General features: G+C 49.6%; 1 protein-coding gene across 1 annotated transcript in view; it reads left to right on the forward strand.

Moving 5' to 3' along the window:
• The window catches only part of LRP1B (LDL receptor related protein 1B), a 603,705-nt gene that overhangs the window by 335,734 nt on the left and 247,956 nt on the right, over window positions 1-20,015 (forward strand). The window contains exons 8-10 of the mRNA XM_068158711.1: window positions 13,167-13,389; window positions 17,243-17,414; window positions 18,408-18,551. Of these exons, the coding sequence (XP_068014812.1) occupies window positions 13,167-13,389; window positions 17,243-17,414; window positions 18,408-18,551 (539 nt within the window). The remainder of the gene's footprint in view (window positions 1-13,166; window positions 13,390-17,242; window positions 17,415-18,407; window positions 18,552-20,015) is intronic.

Genomic DNA, 20,015 nt, shown 5'->3' on the forward strand with positions numbered 1-20,015 from the left:
TCTCCTCTCCGAACCTCTCCTCTCCGAACCTCTCCTCTCCGAACCTCTCCTCTCCTCTCCTCTCCGAACCTCTCCTCTCCTCTCCTCTCCGAACCTCTCCTCTCCGAACCTCTCCTCTCCGAACCTCTCCTCTCCTCTCCTCTCCGAACCTCTCCTCTCCTCTTCTCTCCTCTCCTCTCCTCTCCTCTCCGAACCTCTCCTCTCCGAACCTCTCCTCTCCGAACCTCTCCTCTCCGAACCTCTCCTCTCCGAACCTCTCCGAACCTCTCCGAACCTCTCCTCTCCTCTCCTCTCCGAACCTCTCCTCTCCGAACCTCTCCTCTCCTCTCCGAACCTCTCCTCTCCTCTCCGAACCTCTCCTCTCCTCTCCTCTCCGAACCTCTCCTCTCCTCTCCGAACCTCTCCTCTCGTCCTTTTTTGCTCCTCTCCTCCCCTCTGCCTTCTCTTTTCACTACAAATACCAAGCAATTAATGAAAACTTCTCCCCCTCCTCTCAAAACCAAAACACAACCTCCAAACCCAGCAAACACACCAACCCCCCCTCCCCCCAACAAAACCCAAAGCTAACCCCAGCAAACCATCTTTTTCAAAAGTCATCCATAGAATTCCCTCTTCTCACGTCCAGGAGGATGTGGTTTGGTGGGTGTGGGGAGCAGCAGAGTGCTTGTGACAATACCTTGTGGGGAATGAAACCGTTTCGGGGCAGGTGCTGTGTTTTTCTCTGTGGAAGAGCTTCAGCACAACACTAATTAAAGCTTTGGAAATAAATCTTTACCTGAACTGCAGCACAGAGCAGAATGCAGAAATATGATCAATGGTCAAGAGGCAGCATTTTGCTGTTCCAGAAAGACTTCAAAGCAGAATAATCATCATGACAAGATCCCATTAAAAATACATCTCTCTGCTTGAGTTTGAAGGATGGCCAAGCTTGCAGCCCCCGAGTTCCCCATGAAGTAAGAGTGGTTTAATTTTCTGTGGCAAGATTATTTCACTGAATCTTGTATGTTTGATAGAATATGCAGCAGTGGAAATTAGCCAGCTAATCCCCAGAATGACTCAAAATAACCCACCAGCTCTACTCATCACCACGTGATGCATGACATGGAGGCAAAGGCACAGTCATGTAACTAGAGAAAAGGCTCTTTGTGGAGCAGTTTGGGGTTTCACAGAGTGCTAGGAGTTGGAAGGGACCTCCAGAGATCCCCCAGTCCAACCCCCCTGCCAGAGCAGGAGCACCCAGGGCAGGTCACTCAGGAACACATCCAGGTGGGGCTGGAAAGTCTGCAGAGCAGGAGACTCCACAACCTCTCTGGGCAGCCTGCTGCACCAGAGCAGAGGGGCAGGAGAAGCTCTCTGGACCCACTCACTACAGCCCTTCTAATCCACCCCATCTAATGCCCTTGGCCTTCTTGGCCACCAGGGCACATTGCTGGCTCATGGGCATCCTGTTGTATCATAGTATCAGTCAGGGTTGGAAGGGACCACAAGCATCACCTAGTTCCAACCCCCCTGCCATGGGCAGGGACACCCCACACTAGATCAGCCTGGCCAGAGCCTCATCCAGCCTGGGCTTAAACACCTCCAGGGACAGGGCCCCAACCACCTCCCTGGACAACCCATTCCAGGGCTTCACCACTCTCATGGGGAAGAACTTCCTCCTCACCTCCAGCCTGAATGTCCCCCAGGACTCCTCAGTTCCTTTTCTGTGGAGCTGCTCCCATTCAGCAGAGCAGCCCCCAGCCTCTCCTGGCTCATGGGGTTGCTCTTTCCCAGGTGCAGGACTTGTTTGTGTATTCAGTACTTACAATACGATGGTGACTTGCGACTCCTCCTTGGCTCTGATGATCAGAGTCGTTTTGAGTGAGCAAACCATGGTCTGTGACAGTTTGAGTGTCTTTGCAACTTGAATTTTGTCAGTGGATCAGCAGAGCTGTTTGGCACAGCTGCTTGGTGATGCACTGGGGATGATCAACATGTCTTCATCCTCAGTTCCTCTGATGAGCTTGGAGTAACTCCTGGGGAAGTCCTGCGTGGTCTGAACGGGATCCACCTCCTCCTTCCTGCCTCTGATTTAAGTCTGAGGCTGTCACTTTTCAGATGAATGGCAATGACTTGACAGTTGAAATAGGAATGTTTGGGCCTCTTAATGAATCCCTCTCCAATGTGTCTCACAGTGAAAGTTGACAGTTATTAAGACTTTGCATTTATTGATGGTAAAAAAACCCAGGAGTGACCCAAAAGGTAAAACCTGATTGACTGCTTACACATTTTATATGGGGAGTGAACTTCCCCAACTGAGACAACCTCCTTTTGTTCAGAAGGAAGGCCAATACAATGAAAATGAGTCAGTTTTTGTGCAGCAGTGGTGCAAAGTAATTGCACAGCATTAACTGAAAGGGTATTGAGTGGCACTGAGACAGAAATGGGGTTAAGCAGGTATGAGTGTGATGTGTGCTGAGGTGCAGGTCTTCAGGAGTGTTTCCTAACTGTTCTCTTGTGGATGGGCTAAAATAACCCTCAAACTATTATGAGGAGAAGGATTTCAGGAAGAAATGGCTCTGCATTCTGATCCTTTGGCAAAACCTCTGAACTGAATTCTGATGGATGTGGGAATTGGATTTGTTGCTGCTATACTCAGCAGGAGGCTGCTGAGGCTCTGGCCCAGGCTGCCCAGGGAGGCTGCTGAGGCTCTGGCCCAGGCTGCCCAGGGAGGCTGCTGAGGCTCTGGCCCAGGCTGCCCAGGGAGGCTGCTGAGGCTCTGGCCCAGGCTGCCCAGGGAGGCTGCTGAGACTCTGGCCCAGGCTGCCCAGGGAGGCTGTGGCTGTGGCTGCCTCCTGCCTGGGGGTGTTCAAGGCCAGGCTGGATGAGAATCTTGTTGTATTTGATTTTGCTCAGCTGTTCTATTTTGAGGGGATAGTTTGTTATTGTTGTTCTTGGTGAGCCCCATGTGCCTCATCCTTGCTGTTCACAATTGGAATCATCAATTAGAGCAGAGCAATTCCCAGGCCTGCAAGGTTTGCTGCTTCATCCCAGAGGAAAGCTGTGTGTTGAGATAAAGATCAGCCCTGTCTGGTGCTGTCTCTTTTCCTGTTCTATATGGGACTAAACATCCTCATGGACAGCTGAACCCAGCTGAAGGCTCCATTGTGTGGGCAATGACTGCTTGTGTAGACCAAATGGCTGGGATTGTTTAGCCTGGAGAAGAGGAGGCTCAGGGGTGACCTCATTGCTCTCTACAACTACCTGAGAGGTGGCTGTAGCCAGGAAGGAGTTGGTTTCTTCTCTCAGACAACCAGCACCAGAACAAGAGGACACAGTCTCAAGCTGTGCCAGGGGAGGTTTAGGATCGAGGTGAGGAGAAAGTTCTTCACTGAGAGAGTCATTCGTCATTGGGATGTGCTGCCCAGGGAGGTGGTGGAGCCCCATCCCTGGAGGTGTTCAAGAGGGGATTGGATGTGGCACTTGGTGCCATGGTCTAGTCAAGAGGTCTGTGGTGACAGGTTGGACTCGATGATCCTTGAGGTCTCTTCCAACCTTGGTGATACTGTGAGACTGTGAAACAGAAAATGTATTTGCTCTCTTGTGCAGCCCAGCAGGCAGCTGAGTGCTGAGCTGCAGCCAGAGCAGTGTGGGCAGTAGGGCAGGAGAGGGGATTCTGCCCCTGGACTCTACTCTGCTGCTGAGACCTCACCTCCAATCCTGCCTCCAGTTCTGCTGTCCCCAGCAGGAGAAGGACACAGAGCTGTTGGAGTGAGCTCAGATGAGGCCACAAAGATGCTCCAAGGGCTGGAGCAGCTCTGCTGTGAGCACAGGCTGAGGGAGCTGGGGCTGTGCAGCCTGGAGAAGACTTTGGGGAGACCTCAGAGCTGCCTGCCAGGACCTGAAGGGATCCTGCAGGAAGGCTGCAGAGGAACTGTTCCTGAGGGTGTCTGGAGATAGGCCAAGGGGGAATGGTTGGAAGCTGAGGCAGAGCAGGGTTAGAGTGGAAAGAATCAAACTTGAGCAATTCCATGCAGAAGTGTGTTTTGATAGCCTAAAACAATAGCAGAGTGATAGCAACCTAACAGCTCCCAGGCCTGAATTACCACATTCCATTCACTTTATAACACCTCTCCAAATGCATATTTCTCTGTCTGCAAGGAAATTATGTTGGCAGGGGGTCCTGCTGATGGTGAACCAATTTAGCTTTATCCTCTCATATTTCTGTAGATGGGGGTGGGGGAGGGGGAAGGAAGAGAAGAAAAACATCAATCCAGTTGCAGGTTTTTTGCCTTTCCCCCCATGCTGTTCTGCTCTGCTCAGTCAGAAATCCATAGGTCATGGCAAGCTGCAGCTACTTCAGCAGGGAAGCAGATTTACTCTTCTTTCAATACACCCCCAAACTCAGGGCTGCTCAGGCCTGGCTGCTCAGGCTGCCATCCCTGTGCCCATAAATAAGCAAAGCCTGGCTTGAACTGGTGATTTCCATAGAGAGAGAGGAAGTTATTCCATTACAAATGTCCCCCTCAAGGCTTTTGGTTTGAGCTGTGGCTGCTGCTGCCTGTGTTGTGCCACAGCGACTGGAGCTTGGCTCGGGGTGGTCTTCACTGGGGTTTACTTTTATCTGCAGCTCAGCTCTGTGCTGCTTCCTGCCTGCACTAAATCTGCAGCCCTCTGAGAAGAAACCATTCTTGGTTCACTCTTATGCAATCATGGCTAGGATTGCAAAATCCTAGGAGCATTTGGAACATATGTCCTGCCTCACGCTGCAGACATCCCAGAGGAGCTGGAGCAGAATTTCACTGCTATGTGGCACAAAACCTGAAATCATCCAACCCCACTGTAGTACCTTCCAAAGCTACAGAAATCAAGGCATATTGCTGCAGTTTCCAGCCCCCCTGAACCAGCATGGATTTATAAAGGTAAATTATCATAGAATCACAGAACTGTCAGGGCTGGAAGGGACCTCAAGGCTCAGCCAGTCCCAACCCCCTGCCATGGGCAGGGACACCTCACACCACAGCAGGTTGCTCACAGCTACATCCAGCCTGGCTGCAAACACCTCCAGGGATTATCCTTGAGGTAGAGGATGCTCCATGGTGGTAGAAAGGTGGTGGTGCTGCATCCAAATGCCCAAATCCATATATTTTTTTCCTCTACATTTCTGTCCTGAAGAAAATATTGCCCCAGACCTGGGGATTGCTGTAGCTGTGGGTGTCTGACCAAGGAACCTTCTTCAGCAGCCCAAGATTTGTCTGGCAGCCCTAGGGCCATGGCTCATTAACTACCAGAGATGGGGCCAAACCTGAGTGTGGCTGACTTATTTTGATGTAGATGCAGATTAAAATGAAAGCTACTGAACCCAGTAATCAACTCAAGCACCAGCAGAGGGGAAAATATTCCTGGACCAAGCTCTAAAGCCTCCTATTAACTAATTATTATGTAAATTAAATCAAATCACATGCATTGTGGTCAAGTGCAGGAGAAATCAGATCCCTCCTGTGACTAAAGTAGATCACCTGATGCCTTCTGCTTGGGGTTAGAAGGGGAGAATCCAACAGATTGTTGTAGCAGTCCTTTCAGTGGGGTGTTTTGATCCCCTCCTCTGCAGAACATTCCCCAATGGCTGTAGTTATCTTCCAGTGTGTCCTACAGTGTACCTGGCTGGTGCCACTCACTGCCAAGGGTCTTCTCCTTGGCTTTTAAACTGATCAGGTTGCACCTCACTTCTGTTACACGAATTGCCTCTTCTATATTAGTGAAAGGTCTCTGGTTTGTCCCTCCCCTCCCCCCAAATCAGCAAATCTGTGCAGTGTTGCCTTGATAATGATCCTTCCAGTGCACTTTCTGCCAATAAATACTCTTCTTTCTACTCTTAGCTCCTGTTGAGGTGTGCTATCAACTACTCTACCTCAAGCTGGATAGGTCAGGTCCACCTTTGTCTGCAGAGCCTTCTTTCTGTGTGTGCTGTGATTCACCTCCAGCAATACTGCAGTGCAGTTGGCTTTGCTCAGTGAGCTGCCATGCTCTCTGTCATCCTTCCCCTCAAAAGCTGCCCCAGCAAATGCCACGCTTCTCGAGATCAAGCTGTAAATATATCAGAGGCACATCCCTTCTGGTTCTTCAGCTGAGGTAGAAGGTACTGCCCTTTAAATGTGCATTTGTAACCTTTGGCCTCTAGCTCCCCAAGTAGCTCTTACGGTAACACAGCATCACAGAAACAGTCAGGCTGGAAGAGCGCCTCAGGATCACCAAGTCCAACCCAGAACCCTGCTCTACAGGGTTCACCTCTAAACCATAACCCCAAGCACCACATCCAAACCACCTTGAAACACATCCAGGGTTGCTGACACATCTTTATCTCTGATAAGAAAAGGCCAGAGGAAGAGAGAAACAAATGGAGAGGCAAAAGTTGCTCTTTTCCCTGGCATTGCCATTGGATTGCTGTGTGGCAGCTGGCACAGGCTGGGTCATGTTGTCAGCAGGGTTAACACAAGAGCTTTAGGGAATGCATAGGATGCTGAATATTCCATTCTGCAGAAGAGGCAGGGGGTGGAATTTGGATCCATCTGTGAATGCTGTGGTACCTGAGTCCATTTCACCTCCACTCTTGCATTTGTTCTTCAACCACACCACACTGTGTGATGGTTTATTTTCTCTACCTCTGTCCTGTTTGGACATGCTTGAAACTCTGTTTTGCTTCTCAGAAGGGACTGAAGTGCCTGTGCAATAAGACATTGTTCTTCTGTAGGCCCCCTGAAGGAGCACTTGAGGTTTAAAAGCCAGCCAGGGAATTAAAGGAGCAATAAGAAGTGGGAATAGGCTGGCTTGTGAGCTACACAGGGAGCAGTTTGGAGTCTGAGGCCAGGCAGATGGACAGATGAGCTTCTGGACATGGTAACAAATGTCTCTCTCTTTCTCAAAGGAAAATGAGAGGCTGGGGAAGGAAATAAATGCTAAATAATCAAGACATGTGAATACACTTAACTGCATGTGTCAGGGAAACACTGGGAGCTTCTTCATGGTACCTTCTGGTACTGCTCCACACATGAGGGGGGGTTGGGGGTTGGGGGTTTTGCCCAAGAGTTGTAGAGATGTGAAGTTTGCCATTGTGCTCTGCAATATTTAGCATCTTGCATGCATCAGAGAGATTTCCATCATCCAAAGGTAGCCTTGCATGGAAAAGTAATTCCTGTCTCAGCTAATTGAATAAGTGAGTTAGGAATGCAGAGCCTGAGATCTTGGGAAACCAAAGGGAATGGCAAGAGAGAAGTTGCTGAACAAAACCAATGGCGATCAGGGAGGCAAACAGTGTTTGGCAGCTGCACTAAGGTGGTGACTGTTGGGATCTGAAAGGAAGTTTCCATTGAGGACAGAGGTCTTTGGCAGGAGAAAGGTCTTTTTTGAAGGCCCTCCTTGAGTGTTTTCAAAGCCTGGTAATGAGGGAAAGATGAATTTGTGACCACTGGTATGAGGACAGGGCCTGGGAGGTTCACGCTCACTCTGTCTCATGCTGGAGCTCTCCTGGCATTAGTTTTATTTGGCAGTGTGCATTTCCCGTGGGGGGTTGGGTTTGGGGTTTGTTTGTTTGCTTTCAGGCAGTGGGTTTGTGAAGGAGGGGATCCTGGTACAGAGACTTTGTTGCTCAGGTGGGGAGGGAACATTCTTTGTGGTGTCCTTGATGGAAACAAACTCTTGCTGGAAAATCTCCAGCCGTAACTCTGTCAGGCTGAAGCTGTTAGGAAATGCCTTGTATGGCCCAGGCTGGAGAGAGCTGGCTAAAGGCTGGGAAGTGGGCAGAAGGGGAGGATGTGTGTGATAGCTGGTGAGAGGCTGACTGCAAATCAGCAGTGTAATAGAGCTGTGAGAACAGCAAATGTCATCCAGTGATGGCTGAATCTCCAGCTGAGGCAGGGAAGCTGCAGGACCGATGAACTCCTCTCTGAACAGTGCATCCACTGCTGACCATCCCTGTTTCATAACAGGACCTAAACTTGGAGTCACTGCACAAAAGAGCAGCATCAAGACCCTGTCTTTTGAGTTGACTAAGGCTGGCTTTTGTGCTTATCCCTAGCTGCTAGAGAGTGAAAGGATTGCCGTCTAGAGATACCTTGAGAGGGGAGGGCAGGTGGAAAGAGCTGCTTAAGCCAAATGTGCTGCAGAACTCAGCAGGTGTAGTTCAGCCCACAAGGTATCATTAGTTCATGGAATGGTTTAGATTGGAAGGAGCCTAAAGATCATCCAGTTCCAACCCCCTGCCTTGGGCCAGGAACACCTCCCTCTAGCCCAGGATTGCTCAAGGCCTCATCCAACCTGGCCTTGAACACCTCCAAGGAGGGGCCACCCATGACCTCCTTGAGCAACCTGTGCCAGTGTCTCTCCCCCCTCACTGTGAAGCATTTCTCTCTGATTTTCAGTCTAAATCTGCCCTCCTCAAGCTCAAAGCCATTTCCCCTCATCCTACCACTACAAGCCCTAATTCTCAGATGTAGGGTTTAAACTGCTGGAACAGCAATGAAACCATTCTGGAAGAGCTTCTGGATGCAACATTGGATCAAACCAACAAAGAACTTCTGTGAGTTGAAGAAGTTTGAAAGCAGAGTAGTAGAGGATGCTTGCAATGGACCTGGCAAAGAAGGTGGTGCTGTTTGTTCTTGAGCAGCAGTGGGCAAGTCATGGGCTGTGGATGGTTTGGGAGAGCTAGGAGAATACTCACAGTCTCTGTGCATCTTTATAGGTTGCAAAAGGGAGCAGGCTTAATAAAGTTCTCTTTAGTGACAGAGTTTTTACTAATCTATGGCAGCCTCAGTGTTCTTCCTCTTGGACTGTAAGAGAATAGAATTAACCAGGTTGGAAGAGACCTTGGAGATCATCAAGTCCAACCTGTCACCCAACACCATCTGATCAATTAAACCATGGCACCAAGTGCCTCATCCAAGCTCTTCCTAAACACCTCCAGTGATGGTGACTGCACCACCTCCCTGGGCAGCACATCCCCAGGGCCAATCCTCTTGCTGGGAAGAATTTTGTCCTAACATCCAGCCCAAACCTCTCCTGGTGTAGCTTGAGACTGTGTCCTCTTCTTCTGAAATGAGCAAAGGACTAGGGGGAATGGAATGAAGCTGGAGGTGGGGAGATTCAGGCTAGATGTGAGGAGGAGGTTCTTCACCATGAGAGTGGTGAAGCCCTGGAATGGGTTGTCCAGGGAGGTGGTTGGGGCCCTGTCCCTGGAGGTGTTTAAGCCCAGGCTGGATGAGGCTCTGTCCAGGCTGATCTAGTGTGGGGTGTCCCTGGCCATGGCAGGGGGGTTGGAACTAGCTGATCCTTGTGGTCCCTTCCAACCCTGACTGATACTGTGATACTCTCCCTGTCCCTGCCAGGGCTGGTCCCTCAAGGTCAGTGCTGCACACAGTGCTTGGCTGTACAAGGACTTGTGTGTGGTCAGTATCCCTGCTGAGGTTGCTCTGTGGAATGGTAAAAGATGTCACCACCCTCTGCTGAGAGGGATGGGCAAATCTAGTACTGATTCTGAGCACAGAAGTTAGTCCTGAGCTGAAATAAATACAACTGCAGTGTACCCTTGAGAGCTGCCCAGGCAAAGCAAATCCAGTGCAGTGGCGGGTCAGCTTCTCGTGGTGTGAATGCAGGTCTGATTCAAACCTCCTTCTAAGAACCCTGCATTAGTATTTGAATACAGAATTGCATTTGGAGATTACATGGGAGAGCATTTCATTTTCTTAATCTAATTTCCACAGCACTCTGATCATAGAGGAGCAGTTAGGCAAACTCCTTTCTTGTTCTGGCTTTTACCTCTCCAGTAGGAGATGAAGTTTTATTCTTGCCAGGCTCCAGGAGAAGAGGAATGGTTTTTGAAATGAAAAGAATGTCACTTACAAATGATGTTAATGTAAACCAAATGCTTAGACAACAAAGAAATGACCTCCCCATCCCTGCAAGCTGCAGAAGCAGCTTCAATTAGACACACTCTTCTCTGTCTGGCTGTTATTGACATAGAAGCCCTTTATTTCTTGCCTAATCTGAAGGGAGAATGTAGTTGTAAAAGACAAATCAGTGTTATTTCTGCCTTCTGTCTCGCTCTGTGTTGTGCTATCAGCTAGGATTGGTAATGCTTCTGTAAGAATACTCTGCACTGAGCAATCAGATAGAGTCAGTTTGAAGTCAAGCTTTAGGTCTCTGTAGCCAGTGAGTTTATCTATTTATGTGTGTATGTGCCTGATCATAGAATCACAGAGTGTTAGGGGCTGGAAGGCACCTCCAGAGATCACCCAGTCCAACCCCCCTGCCAGAGCAGGAGCACACAGGGCAGGGCACACAGGAGCACATCCAGGGGGGGTTGGAAAGTCTCCAGAGCAGAAGACTCCACAACCTCTCTGGGCAGCCTGCTCCAGGGCTCTGCCACCCTCACAGCAAAGAAGTTTCTCCTCAGGTTGAGGTGGAACTTCTTGTGTTCCAGTCTGTTTGCATCTCCCCTTGTCCTATCACAGGACACCACCGAGAAGAGCCTGGCCCCTTCTTTTTGTCATGCAACCTTCAGATACTTATAAGGATGACTAAGACCCAGTGTTCTGCTGTCTGACACAGCAAACCCATTGGGCGGCGTGTCTGCTGTCGCGGGTTGAGTCACTCACAGTGTCCCTTTCTTAAAGGCACAGCCTCAAACGGTCACATCTGCCAAATGAGCCCTCTTGCCTCACTGAATCTTGCCAGACAAAGACTCTTGCCCTGGAATCCCCAGCAGCACAGGCTGAGCAAAGTGCCTGTAACATCCCAAGGAGCGCAGTGTAGCAGGTGTTGACCTTGGTGCTGCAGAGGAGCTCCACACAGCGTTTCTCTCTGTGTGTGCAGAGATAAACACAGTTTGGGGCTGTTTTCCGTCCTAACTAAACATTTGCTTTGCAGACATCATTGTGATGGTGCACATCAGCTGTGCTCTGCACATTGAGCTTTGGATGAACCTGAATGTTGAGTGTGTGAGCTTTAAAATGCTCTTACAGTAGAGCTGAAACACAGAATTGCAATGCAGGACAGGACAAGAATTCAAATGATTTTGGTGAATAGAAATCCCTGTCAGGAGTGGAATTGTCCCTCAGGAACGTTGCAGGTAAAGTTTACTCTGCCTTAAGGCCTGCTGATGGACTGCATGACCTTTCAGATTCTTTTCAAGCCCTGTTTTATGATCCTGTGATCAATTCATTTTGGCATTTGACAGCTGCTGTGCATAGAATGATGGAGATAATTCTACTGCCTCTAACACTGGCAAGGATTATGGCTTTTTTCTTCTAAATTTCAGTGTTCTACACATGGGGGAAAATACAGATGCTTAACAGGCCTGCACATGCATTGCATTTCAGAAGTATTCTACTGTGTACAATAATAAAGGCTGCAGCCAGAGGAGCGTGGGCAGCAGGGCAAGAGAGGGGATTCTGCCCCTGGACTCTGCTCTGCTCAGACCTCACCTCCAATCCTGCCTCCAGTTCTGGTGTCCCCAGCAGGAGGAGGACACAGAGCTGCTGGAGAGAGTCCAGAGGAGGCCACAAAGATGCTCCAAGGGCTGGAGCAGCTCTGCTGTGAGCACAGGCTGAGGGAGCTGGGGCTGTGCAGCCTGCAGAAGAGAAGGCTCCAGGGGGACCTCAGAGCTGCCTGCCAGGACCTGAAGGGATCCTGCAGGAAGGCTGCAGAGAGACTTTTGCTGAGGGTGTCTAGAGACAGGCCAAGGGGGAATGGTTTGAAGCTGAGGCAGAGCAGGGTTAGAGTGGAGCTGAGGAAGAAGTTGTTCAGCAGGAGGCTGCTGAGCCTCTGGCCCAGGCTGCCCAGGGAGGCTGTGGCTGCCTCCTGCCTGGGGATGTTGCAGGCCAGGCTGGATGAGGCCTTGAGCAGCTGAGTGTAGCTGAGAGGTGTCCCTGGGCATGGTGGGGAGGTTGGAGATGAGCTCTGAGCTCCCTTCCAGCCTGAGCCATTCTGGGACATTTTAATAACGATAAAGGATATGCCTCTCACTGGCACTTCAGCAAGCATTCTTTCCAAACATAGCAGGCTGCTGAATGTGTGTGAGGCTGCAAGGCTGTAAATGACTGCTCTTTAATACAAAAACCTCTCCAGGTTTATCTGCTGTCCAATGCTCTCCTCATTAGTGATGACAATCAGGAGGTAATTCACTTCCTTTGGAAAATGAAATCCTGATCCTCAATGTAGTTTTAGCAACATTCACTCTGGACTGCCAGAGCAGGGTCACCCAGGGCAGGGCACACAGGAAGACATCCAGAGCAGGAGACTCCATAACCTCTCTGGGCAGCCTGCTCCAGGGCTCTGCCACCCTCACCATACAGCAGTGTCTCCTCATGCTCAGGTGCAACCTCCTGGCTTCCAGCTTGTCCCTGCTGTTCCTTGTGCTGTCCCTGGGCACCACCAAACAGAGCCTGGCACCTTCCTCCTGACCCCCACCCCTCAGGTATTGATAGGCATTGATCTGATCCCCTCTCAGCCTTCTGTTCTTTAGAAGTGTTTTCCAAACCCTGAGAGTGTGGCTTGCTGTGTTTGTTGCCCCCAGATGCAGTGGATCATCCCCCAGAGCAGGCAGGGGCTCAGTGGGTTTGCCACTCTGTGCTGTTGGTAGCTGGCTTGCCATTTTGAGTGAGTAATGGGTAAAGAGAGATTGGAGATGGTGATGTGGTCTCTGTCCCTACTCACACCATCCATTCACAGGAGAAGTATTACTTGGTGTACCTGTGGTGTGGGGAAATAAGTTTAGAACCTCTGTGTGCTCCATATGAAAGGAAATTCTGTCTGCCTGTGAGTGTGTTGAGGACAGGGTGGTTTTGGGGGGGAATTCATAGAATCCTAGAATCAATAAGGTTGGAAAAGACCCCAAAGATCACCAAGTCCAACCTGTCACCCAACACCTCATGACTACTAAACCATGGCTTCAAGTGCCATGTCCAGTCCCTTTTTGAACACCTCCAGGGACAGTGACTCCACCTGGGCAGCACATTCCCATGGCCAACAACTCTTTCTTTGTCATCTCACACAGCTTCTTATTGCAGGGGGTACTGAGAGAAGGACCTGCTGCCAGGACAAAGAGCACAAACCCACTGTGCACAGAGCCACCAGCAGCCTTGCTCTCTGCTCTCACCCTCTGGAGCTCACAACCTCTTCCTTTCTTCCCACAGGAAGCTGTTCTTCACAGACTATGGGAGTGCTGCCAAGGTGGAGAGGTGTGACATGGATGGGACGAACAGGACCTGGGTGGTGGACTCCAAAATCGAGCAGCCAACAGCTCTGGCACTAGACCTCATCAATAAGTGTGTGTACTGGCTGGACACCTATCTGGAGAGCCTGGAAGTTGTTGACTACCAAGGGAGAAAGAGGCACACAGTCATGGCAGGCAGACAGGTGGGTATTTGCTTGCAAACCAGTGAAAAAACCATGATGTCAGCAAACAAACTTGCCTAATGCTAAGGGTGTGGTGGGGGGCAATGTCCCTCCCCAAGATGGAATTGCCAGGCCAGCTCGGAGGGGAAGCAATGGAGCTCTATTTACAAGCAAAACTGCCATCCAGAAATAGGGAATGCAGTGAATGTGTGCAAAGTATACAACATTTACATGTATGTACAATACACATCCAACACAAGAGCCCCCCTGGGCAAAACCAGGGGGCTACCAATAGCTTCCCCTTCCCTGCCCCTTCCCCCTGTGCATGGGACAAGAGAAGGAGCAGAGAGTTGCTGTTAGTATTTAACCACAACAAGGACCACAGCAGAGCCAGCAGCAGCCAGAGCTAGTATCTGCTGGAGCAAAGGGAAAGGGGGAGGGTTAGTGTGCACAACTAAGTCTGTCACATTCCTGTCCAGTGGATTATTTACACCTTAGCATTATTTCCCTCTTTACACCCAGTGGTGAGTTCTTTGCATTCTGCCACTTTCTGTTCAAGACCTGGGCAGAGTTTTCTAGGCACAGCCTAAACCTACCACAAACAGCTGCAGTAACCCCAGGGGCTTTTGTGTTTTGCTTTTGAGTTGAAAAGCATTAGAAACCAAAAGGTCCTTCTGCATATTTTGCTGTCTTTGCAACTGAATGTGCTTTGCCACCTGCAGACCAGGTTCCACCCCACCTCTGCTTGACAGCACACCCCCTGAGGCACACTCCCCATCCTGAAAGACTTTGTGGAGGGTTGAAATTGTGCCCCTACACAGCATTGCCAGACTAGCTCAGATGGGTGCAAATGAAGCTCTATTTGCAAGCCAAACTACAACCCAGAATGTGGTATGCAATGAATGTGTACAGAATATTCAATATATACACACATGTACAAGGTACAAACAGCACAAGAACACACACACCCCCAACCCCCCCTGGGCAAAACCAGGGGGTTGCCCACAGCTCTGCCCTCCCTGCTTCCTTTCCTCCTGCACAAGGTAAAAGAGAGAAGAGCAGAGGGCAGGCTGTTGGTACTTTACTGCAACAAGCATTCAAGGTCAGCAACAGCTAAGCAAAAGCCACCAGCTGGTATCTGCCAGAGCCAAGGCAGCAAAACAGGAGAGAGTCAGTTTACAAACTAACTTTATGATGGATATCAGACCCATGATAGACCACAGACTTCAGGAGGGAAAATACAGAGCAATGGACAAGTACTGGGGGGAAATTATGAATGGCAAGATGTCCTTGCCAGCTCAGGAATGTGAAAGAAAGAGAACAGCCCAATCTAGTCACCTGTTCAGGCCAATCTGGGGTCCCATCAACCTGTGTTGCTGGCAGTGATGCTTTGCCCAGCTGAGCCAGGTGCTGAGAGTCATAAATGCAACTGCTGGGACAGTGTGAGGCTTTGAGCAGGAGTTGGTCAGTTAGAGTTGCTTCAGCTTGCAGGCAGCAGGGAAGGGAAGGGTTTCCTGGCACTCGTGAGGGTTGTGTGCCTGGCAAAGGCCAAACCTGGTAGCTCCTTGGACACACAGAGCTGCTGTAGCTGCCATGTTTCCATCCCTGGCTGCCTGAGGTGAAACAGAGTGTGTAAAGATGAGCAGGCAGAGCAAACCTTTCACCTGTTGTGCTCTCATGCTGTGCCTGCTTCCAGCTGCTCACCAGCACACAGCTGGCTGGCATGACTGCCACCTAAACACAGGCAGAAAAGCTGACAGAAGCCACTTTGGGTCCCCTGCCTAGCCAGCCAACACCCCTGCTGCCCAGTTTGACCCAGCTCCTGGGGAATGGCAGCCCTGGGAACTAGAAGGGTGGGGAGCTGTTTGCTCAGGTAGTGTTCCAGAGTGGGTGCTTGGGAAAAGCAATCAGTTGTCAGAAGCAGCTAGCAAAGAGCTTGGCAGGCTGGGCAGGGAGCTGCACCGCTGCCCCGGGAGACGTGCCGCTCCTCTCTCCCTCCCAAACGGAGACGCAAAGGGGGATTCTCTTCACTTCCTGATGTACCTCCCCCTGCCCACTTGACTGGCCATTGTAGGATTAGTGGTATTGAAGTTCTCTCTATATATATCCATTTTTGTTATACAATTTTCAGTTGTTGAAAAAATGTTCTGGGGCTTAGTTTATTTCTTTATTTCATTTTAAAAGGCTTCTTCATTTTATTTGGTTCTGTTTTATAGTTTATTTATTTAATCTTAAAGGGCTGCTTCATTGTATTGAGTTTATTTATTTATTTATTAAAGGCTTCTTAATTTTATTTCTATTTATTTATTTAATTAATTTTGAAAGGCTTCTGAATTTTATGTATGTCTATTTTATTTATTTATTTTCAGATTAGCTCTGTTTTAACTTTGTATTTCATTTTTGCCAATGGTGGTGTCATGTTTTCAAGCTTGGTTTATTTTCTTGTTAATAGTTGTTGGGTTTTTTTTTAATGGCTATTGTTATATTTTCCCAAGTTGTTTGTTGGTTTGGTTTATCCTTTTAGCTTAGTTTTGGTTAGTTTGTGTTTTATTTTATCTGTGGGTAAGGGCAAAGGGAGGTTGGTCTCTGCTCCCAGGCAAGCAGTGACAGGAGGAGAGGAGGCAGCCAGGGGAGGTTCAGGCTGGATGTGAGGAAGAAATTCTTCCCAGCAAGAGAGATTGGCCATTGGGATGTGCTGCCCAGGGAGGTGGTGGAGTCACCATCACTGGAGGTGGTTAGGAAGAGCCTGGCTGAGGCACTTGGTGCCATGGTTGGGTTGATCAGATGGTGTTGGGTGAGAGGTTGGACTCAGTGATCTCAAAGGTCTCTTCCAACCTGGTTAATTCTATACTCTGAAATATTTGATGCCTGGCAGGGGGGTTCTAATTGTTTGGATTTTTGTCTTTGGTTGATGCCTGTCTGCCTGTGGAAGTACTGGAGCTCAGTCAGTTCTCTGTGGTGAGCAATGTATTGATGAAGCCTGTGGAGATCTCAACATCTGCCAGCAAATTTGCTCACATTTGTTCAGCTTTCAAACTTGCCAGTGAGAGGGTTTTGCATTGTCGAGATCCATAAACCCAGCACAGCCTCTAGCTTGTGGAATGCTTTGTGTCTGAGCTGTTTACCTGGAGCTGGGTCAGTGTTTTCATCAGTGTGCCCAGGCACAGCGCAGAGTTCTTACCCCTTGGGAACTCACCTGTTGGGCTCCGAGCGGCACTGTGTCACCGCAGCCAGCTTCAGAGGCAGCACCACGAGGGAAGCACAGCTCAGGGCTTGCTCATTTATTTGCTTAGGCAATTTTTCAGGGGTATATCCTCCACTGACTTGCACTAGAACATAAGAAAGAAAAAGAAGAATTCAATACCCTCCTGGGACCCTGTTCCCTGCCCCCTAGGGAGCCCTGTTCCCGTGCCCCACATTGGGAGCCCTGTTCCCTGCCCCCTTGGGAGCCCTGTTCCCTGCCCCCTTAGGACTGTCAATGGAGCTTTGCATATCTACATTTATTTGTTCATTAATTTTTCACATCATTCATGTATATTGATAACTTGGCTATTACTAGTTGATATCAATTAAGACTAAAACAAGTATGCAGGATTTGATTTGTTTGTTTTTCTTGCTGTAAAAGAGAACCTGGGGAATTCAGGGGGTCAATTCATTTTGGTTTGTAGAGAGCTCTTCCAAAAACTGACTTTAAGGAACGTGAACTATACTTGCAGCATTATGATTTACCAACCTTTATCAGCACACTCAATAGTCTTTTTAGCATGCAACGAACTCACAGTGATGTTGGATGTTTACAAACCATAGACATGCTTCTAATAGTCTGCTAAAAATATGTGGTTTTTCTCTCTTGTTGTTTCTCTTTTGTCCCCAGGTTAGGCATCTTTGTGGCTTGGCAGTATTTGAAAGCTATTTCTATACATTTGATTCAGATAACCTCAGCCTCTTGCAAATCAACAGATACAATGGCACAGATGTTCAGGCTCTTGCCAGCCTTGACAATGCTAAAGAGATCCGTGCCTACCAGAAGAGAACTCAAACCGCAGGTAAGGGCAAATTTCCTCTTCTCAGGAGATGCAAAACCAGAGATCAGGTGGATGTGTGTTTAAAAAGGTTCTCTCAGGGGGGGCAAAAAATCCATGTATAGAAAGGTGCAGTGAAAATTTGTCCCTGTGGCAACAATCTCTGTTGCCCCTTCATCTGCACAGCTTCCTTAGTGCTTGCTGCTGGTTTGCCTGCACCTCTGAGTCCTTCCTGCAGCTGGTCCCTGAGCATGCAGCACCAGAGAGCCCTGGTCTGCAAGCTTTTGGGCTCCATGCACTCAGAGCTTGCAGAAGAGCAGGTTTAGATTGGATGTTAGGAGCAAGTTCTTTACTATGAGGGTGGTGGAAGGCTGGAACAGGTTGCCCAGGGAGGTGGTTGAGGGCCCTTCCCCCTAGAGATCTGAGGAACTTTAATATTGTTAGATGTCTGCTGCCATCCATCCATGAGTCTGCTAATTTACCACCTTGCATTTGAAAGTATGAAATCAAGGGCAAGGAATTCTTTGGTTTTCTCAGCTGGATTTACATCCCAGCTGCACAAATGTGGAGAGATGCTGCAAGGCTTGTTCTGTTCTGTGGTTTCTGGCCCAGAAAGGTGCTGTCAAATGAGGAAGAGGTGGTCTGCACGGCCACGAGATTCACTCAGACACCCAGCCTACCAACTGAGTGAAGCAAAGCGGCAAAGAGCACAGGGGGAAAGCATCAGCTGCCTTGGGGCTGCTGCCCAGCACAGTCTCTGTAAAAGCTTGTCCAAACCGGGCTGATGGCACACAGCAGTCAGAACGCCTGGGTAGTCCCAAGGCAGCCCTTTGGATTGCTTGTCTGGTTTGGGCATCAGCCTAACAAAGCCACTTCCTTTGTAGCTGTGTTCTGAGGGAAGATCTATGGTGACACCAATTCCTTTTTATCTCCCCTCTCTGAACGTTCTGCATGCTGGTGCATGCCACCCTCCTGCTTCCCACGCCTCCGCCCTCTGCTGCCCTTCTCTGGCCGCAGTCAGAAGCCACGCCTGCGAAGTGGACCCCTCCGGGATGCCAGGGGGATGCTCGCACATCTGCCTGCTCAGCAGCAGCTACAAGGCACGGACCTGCCGCTGCAGGACTGGCTTCATCCTGGGGAGTGACGGCAGGTCATGCAAAAGTACGTGATTGGAGTCGGGCCAGGCTCAAGCACATTGCTTAAGCCAGAGGCTGCCCGCAGCCAGCACGCCAGGCTGGAGCCCTGGGTGTGTTTAACTGGTGGGCACGTAACGACAGAGGGGCTGCTGTGGGGGACAGCTTGATCGTGACCTGTGCCTGATGCTTCGGTCATTTACTCCTTCCCTTCCCTTCAAATAGCATTGGTCTGACCCTGCAGTTCCTAGAGGTGACCAATTAGCCCTGGGCCGCTGTCTAAAGAGTTGTAATCAATGATTGCAAGCTCTGAGCTAACTGCTCTGACTCTTTCCTCACGCACTGTGCATTCCCCCAGTGCACAGGTACTGAAGTGCTGTTAGACACTTGTCACATCCTATTGCCACCCACTTTCTTCTCACTCAGAAGCAGAGCACTCATGTGAGTAAGGCAAGCAAGGCTTTTCTCTCAATATTTTATGTAAGCAAATTTGAGTTGTATAGCTATGGTTACAGCCATGAGTAGGGATGCATGAGCTCTTGCCCACCTACAGCCACCAGGACAGGCCTGAAGGTTTGGAGGAGCACCTGTGTCTGTCTGCCTTCTTGATCAAATGACACTGGGTTCACATGAAAGGCATGCAGTGAGATACTTTGATGGATGCTGGCAGATGGATATGATTGTCCAAAGTCATACCTCATCCAGTTTCCCCTAACAATTCCAACAAAGCCCTGAGAGGAATTAGTATACATATTAGGAATGTTAGGAGCTCTATTGCACCTCCAATCCTGCCTCCAGCTCTGGTGTCCCCAGCAGGAGAAGGACATAGAGCTGCTGGAGTGAGTCCAGAGGAGGCCACAAAGATGATCCAAGGGCTGGAGCAGCTGAGGCCGAGCAGGGTTAGAGTGGAGCTGAGGAAGAAGTTGTTCAGCAGGAGGCTGCTGAGACTCTGGCCCAGGCTGCCCAGGGAGGCTGTGGCTGCCTCCTGCCTGGGGGTATTGCAGCCCAGGTTGGATGAGGCCTTGAGCAGCTGAGTCCAGCTGAGAGGTGTCCCTGGGCATGGTGGAGAGGTTGGAGGAGGTAGCTCTGAGCTCCCTTCCAACCTAAGCCATTCTACTATTTATAAATATCTTTAAGGCAAAAAAGATTGCCTGACTCAGCTTCACTTTCAGTTGTAATTAACCTGCTGGATCCAAGTAGGAAAGCCTCCCTGCAACAGGAGGTACTGCTGCCCAGCTCAGCAGTGTGTGTTCATTTGTTGCATCCCTTCCCATTTGAAAGGAACGTGCTGTGATCTTTTTTTCCCTGTCTTGTTTGTTTCTGAGGAGCTTCAGGTGTGAAAGCAAGCAGTGCTTTGTGCTTGCTGGTGTTGGTGCTCTGATTAGATTTGATCATTGCTTCGGTCATGCTCTGCTGGATCCTAACGAATTGTAACATGAAATGACTCCAAAGCCAGATCTGTCCACCTGGCAGTGGGTGCAAAGCTATTCTG

Source organism: Melanerpes formicivorus, unplaced genomic scaffold (genome assembly GCF_026170545.1).
Source record: "Melanerpes formicivorus ecotype bairdi unplaced genomic scaffold, bMelFor1.0.p_v2 SCAF_41, whole genome shotgun sequence".
Taxonomy (NCBI): Eukaryota; Metazoa; Chordata; class Aves; order Piciformes; family Picidae; genus Melanerpes; species Melanerpes formicivorus.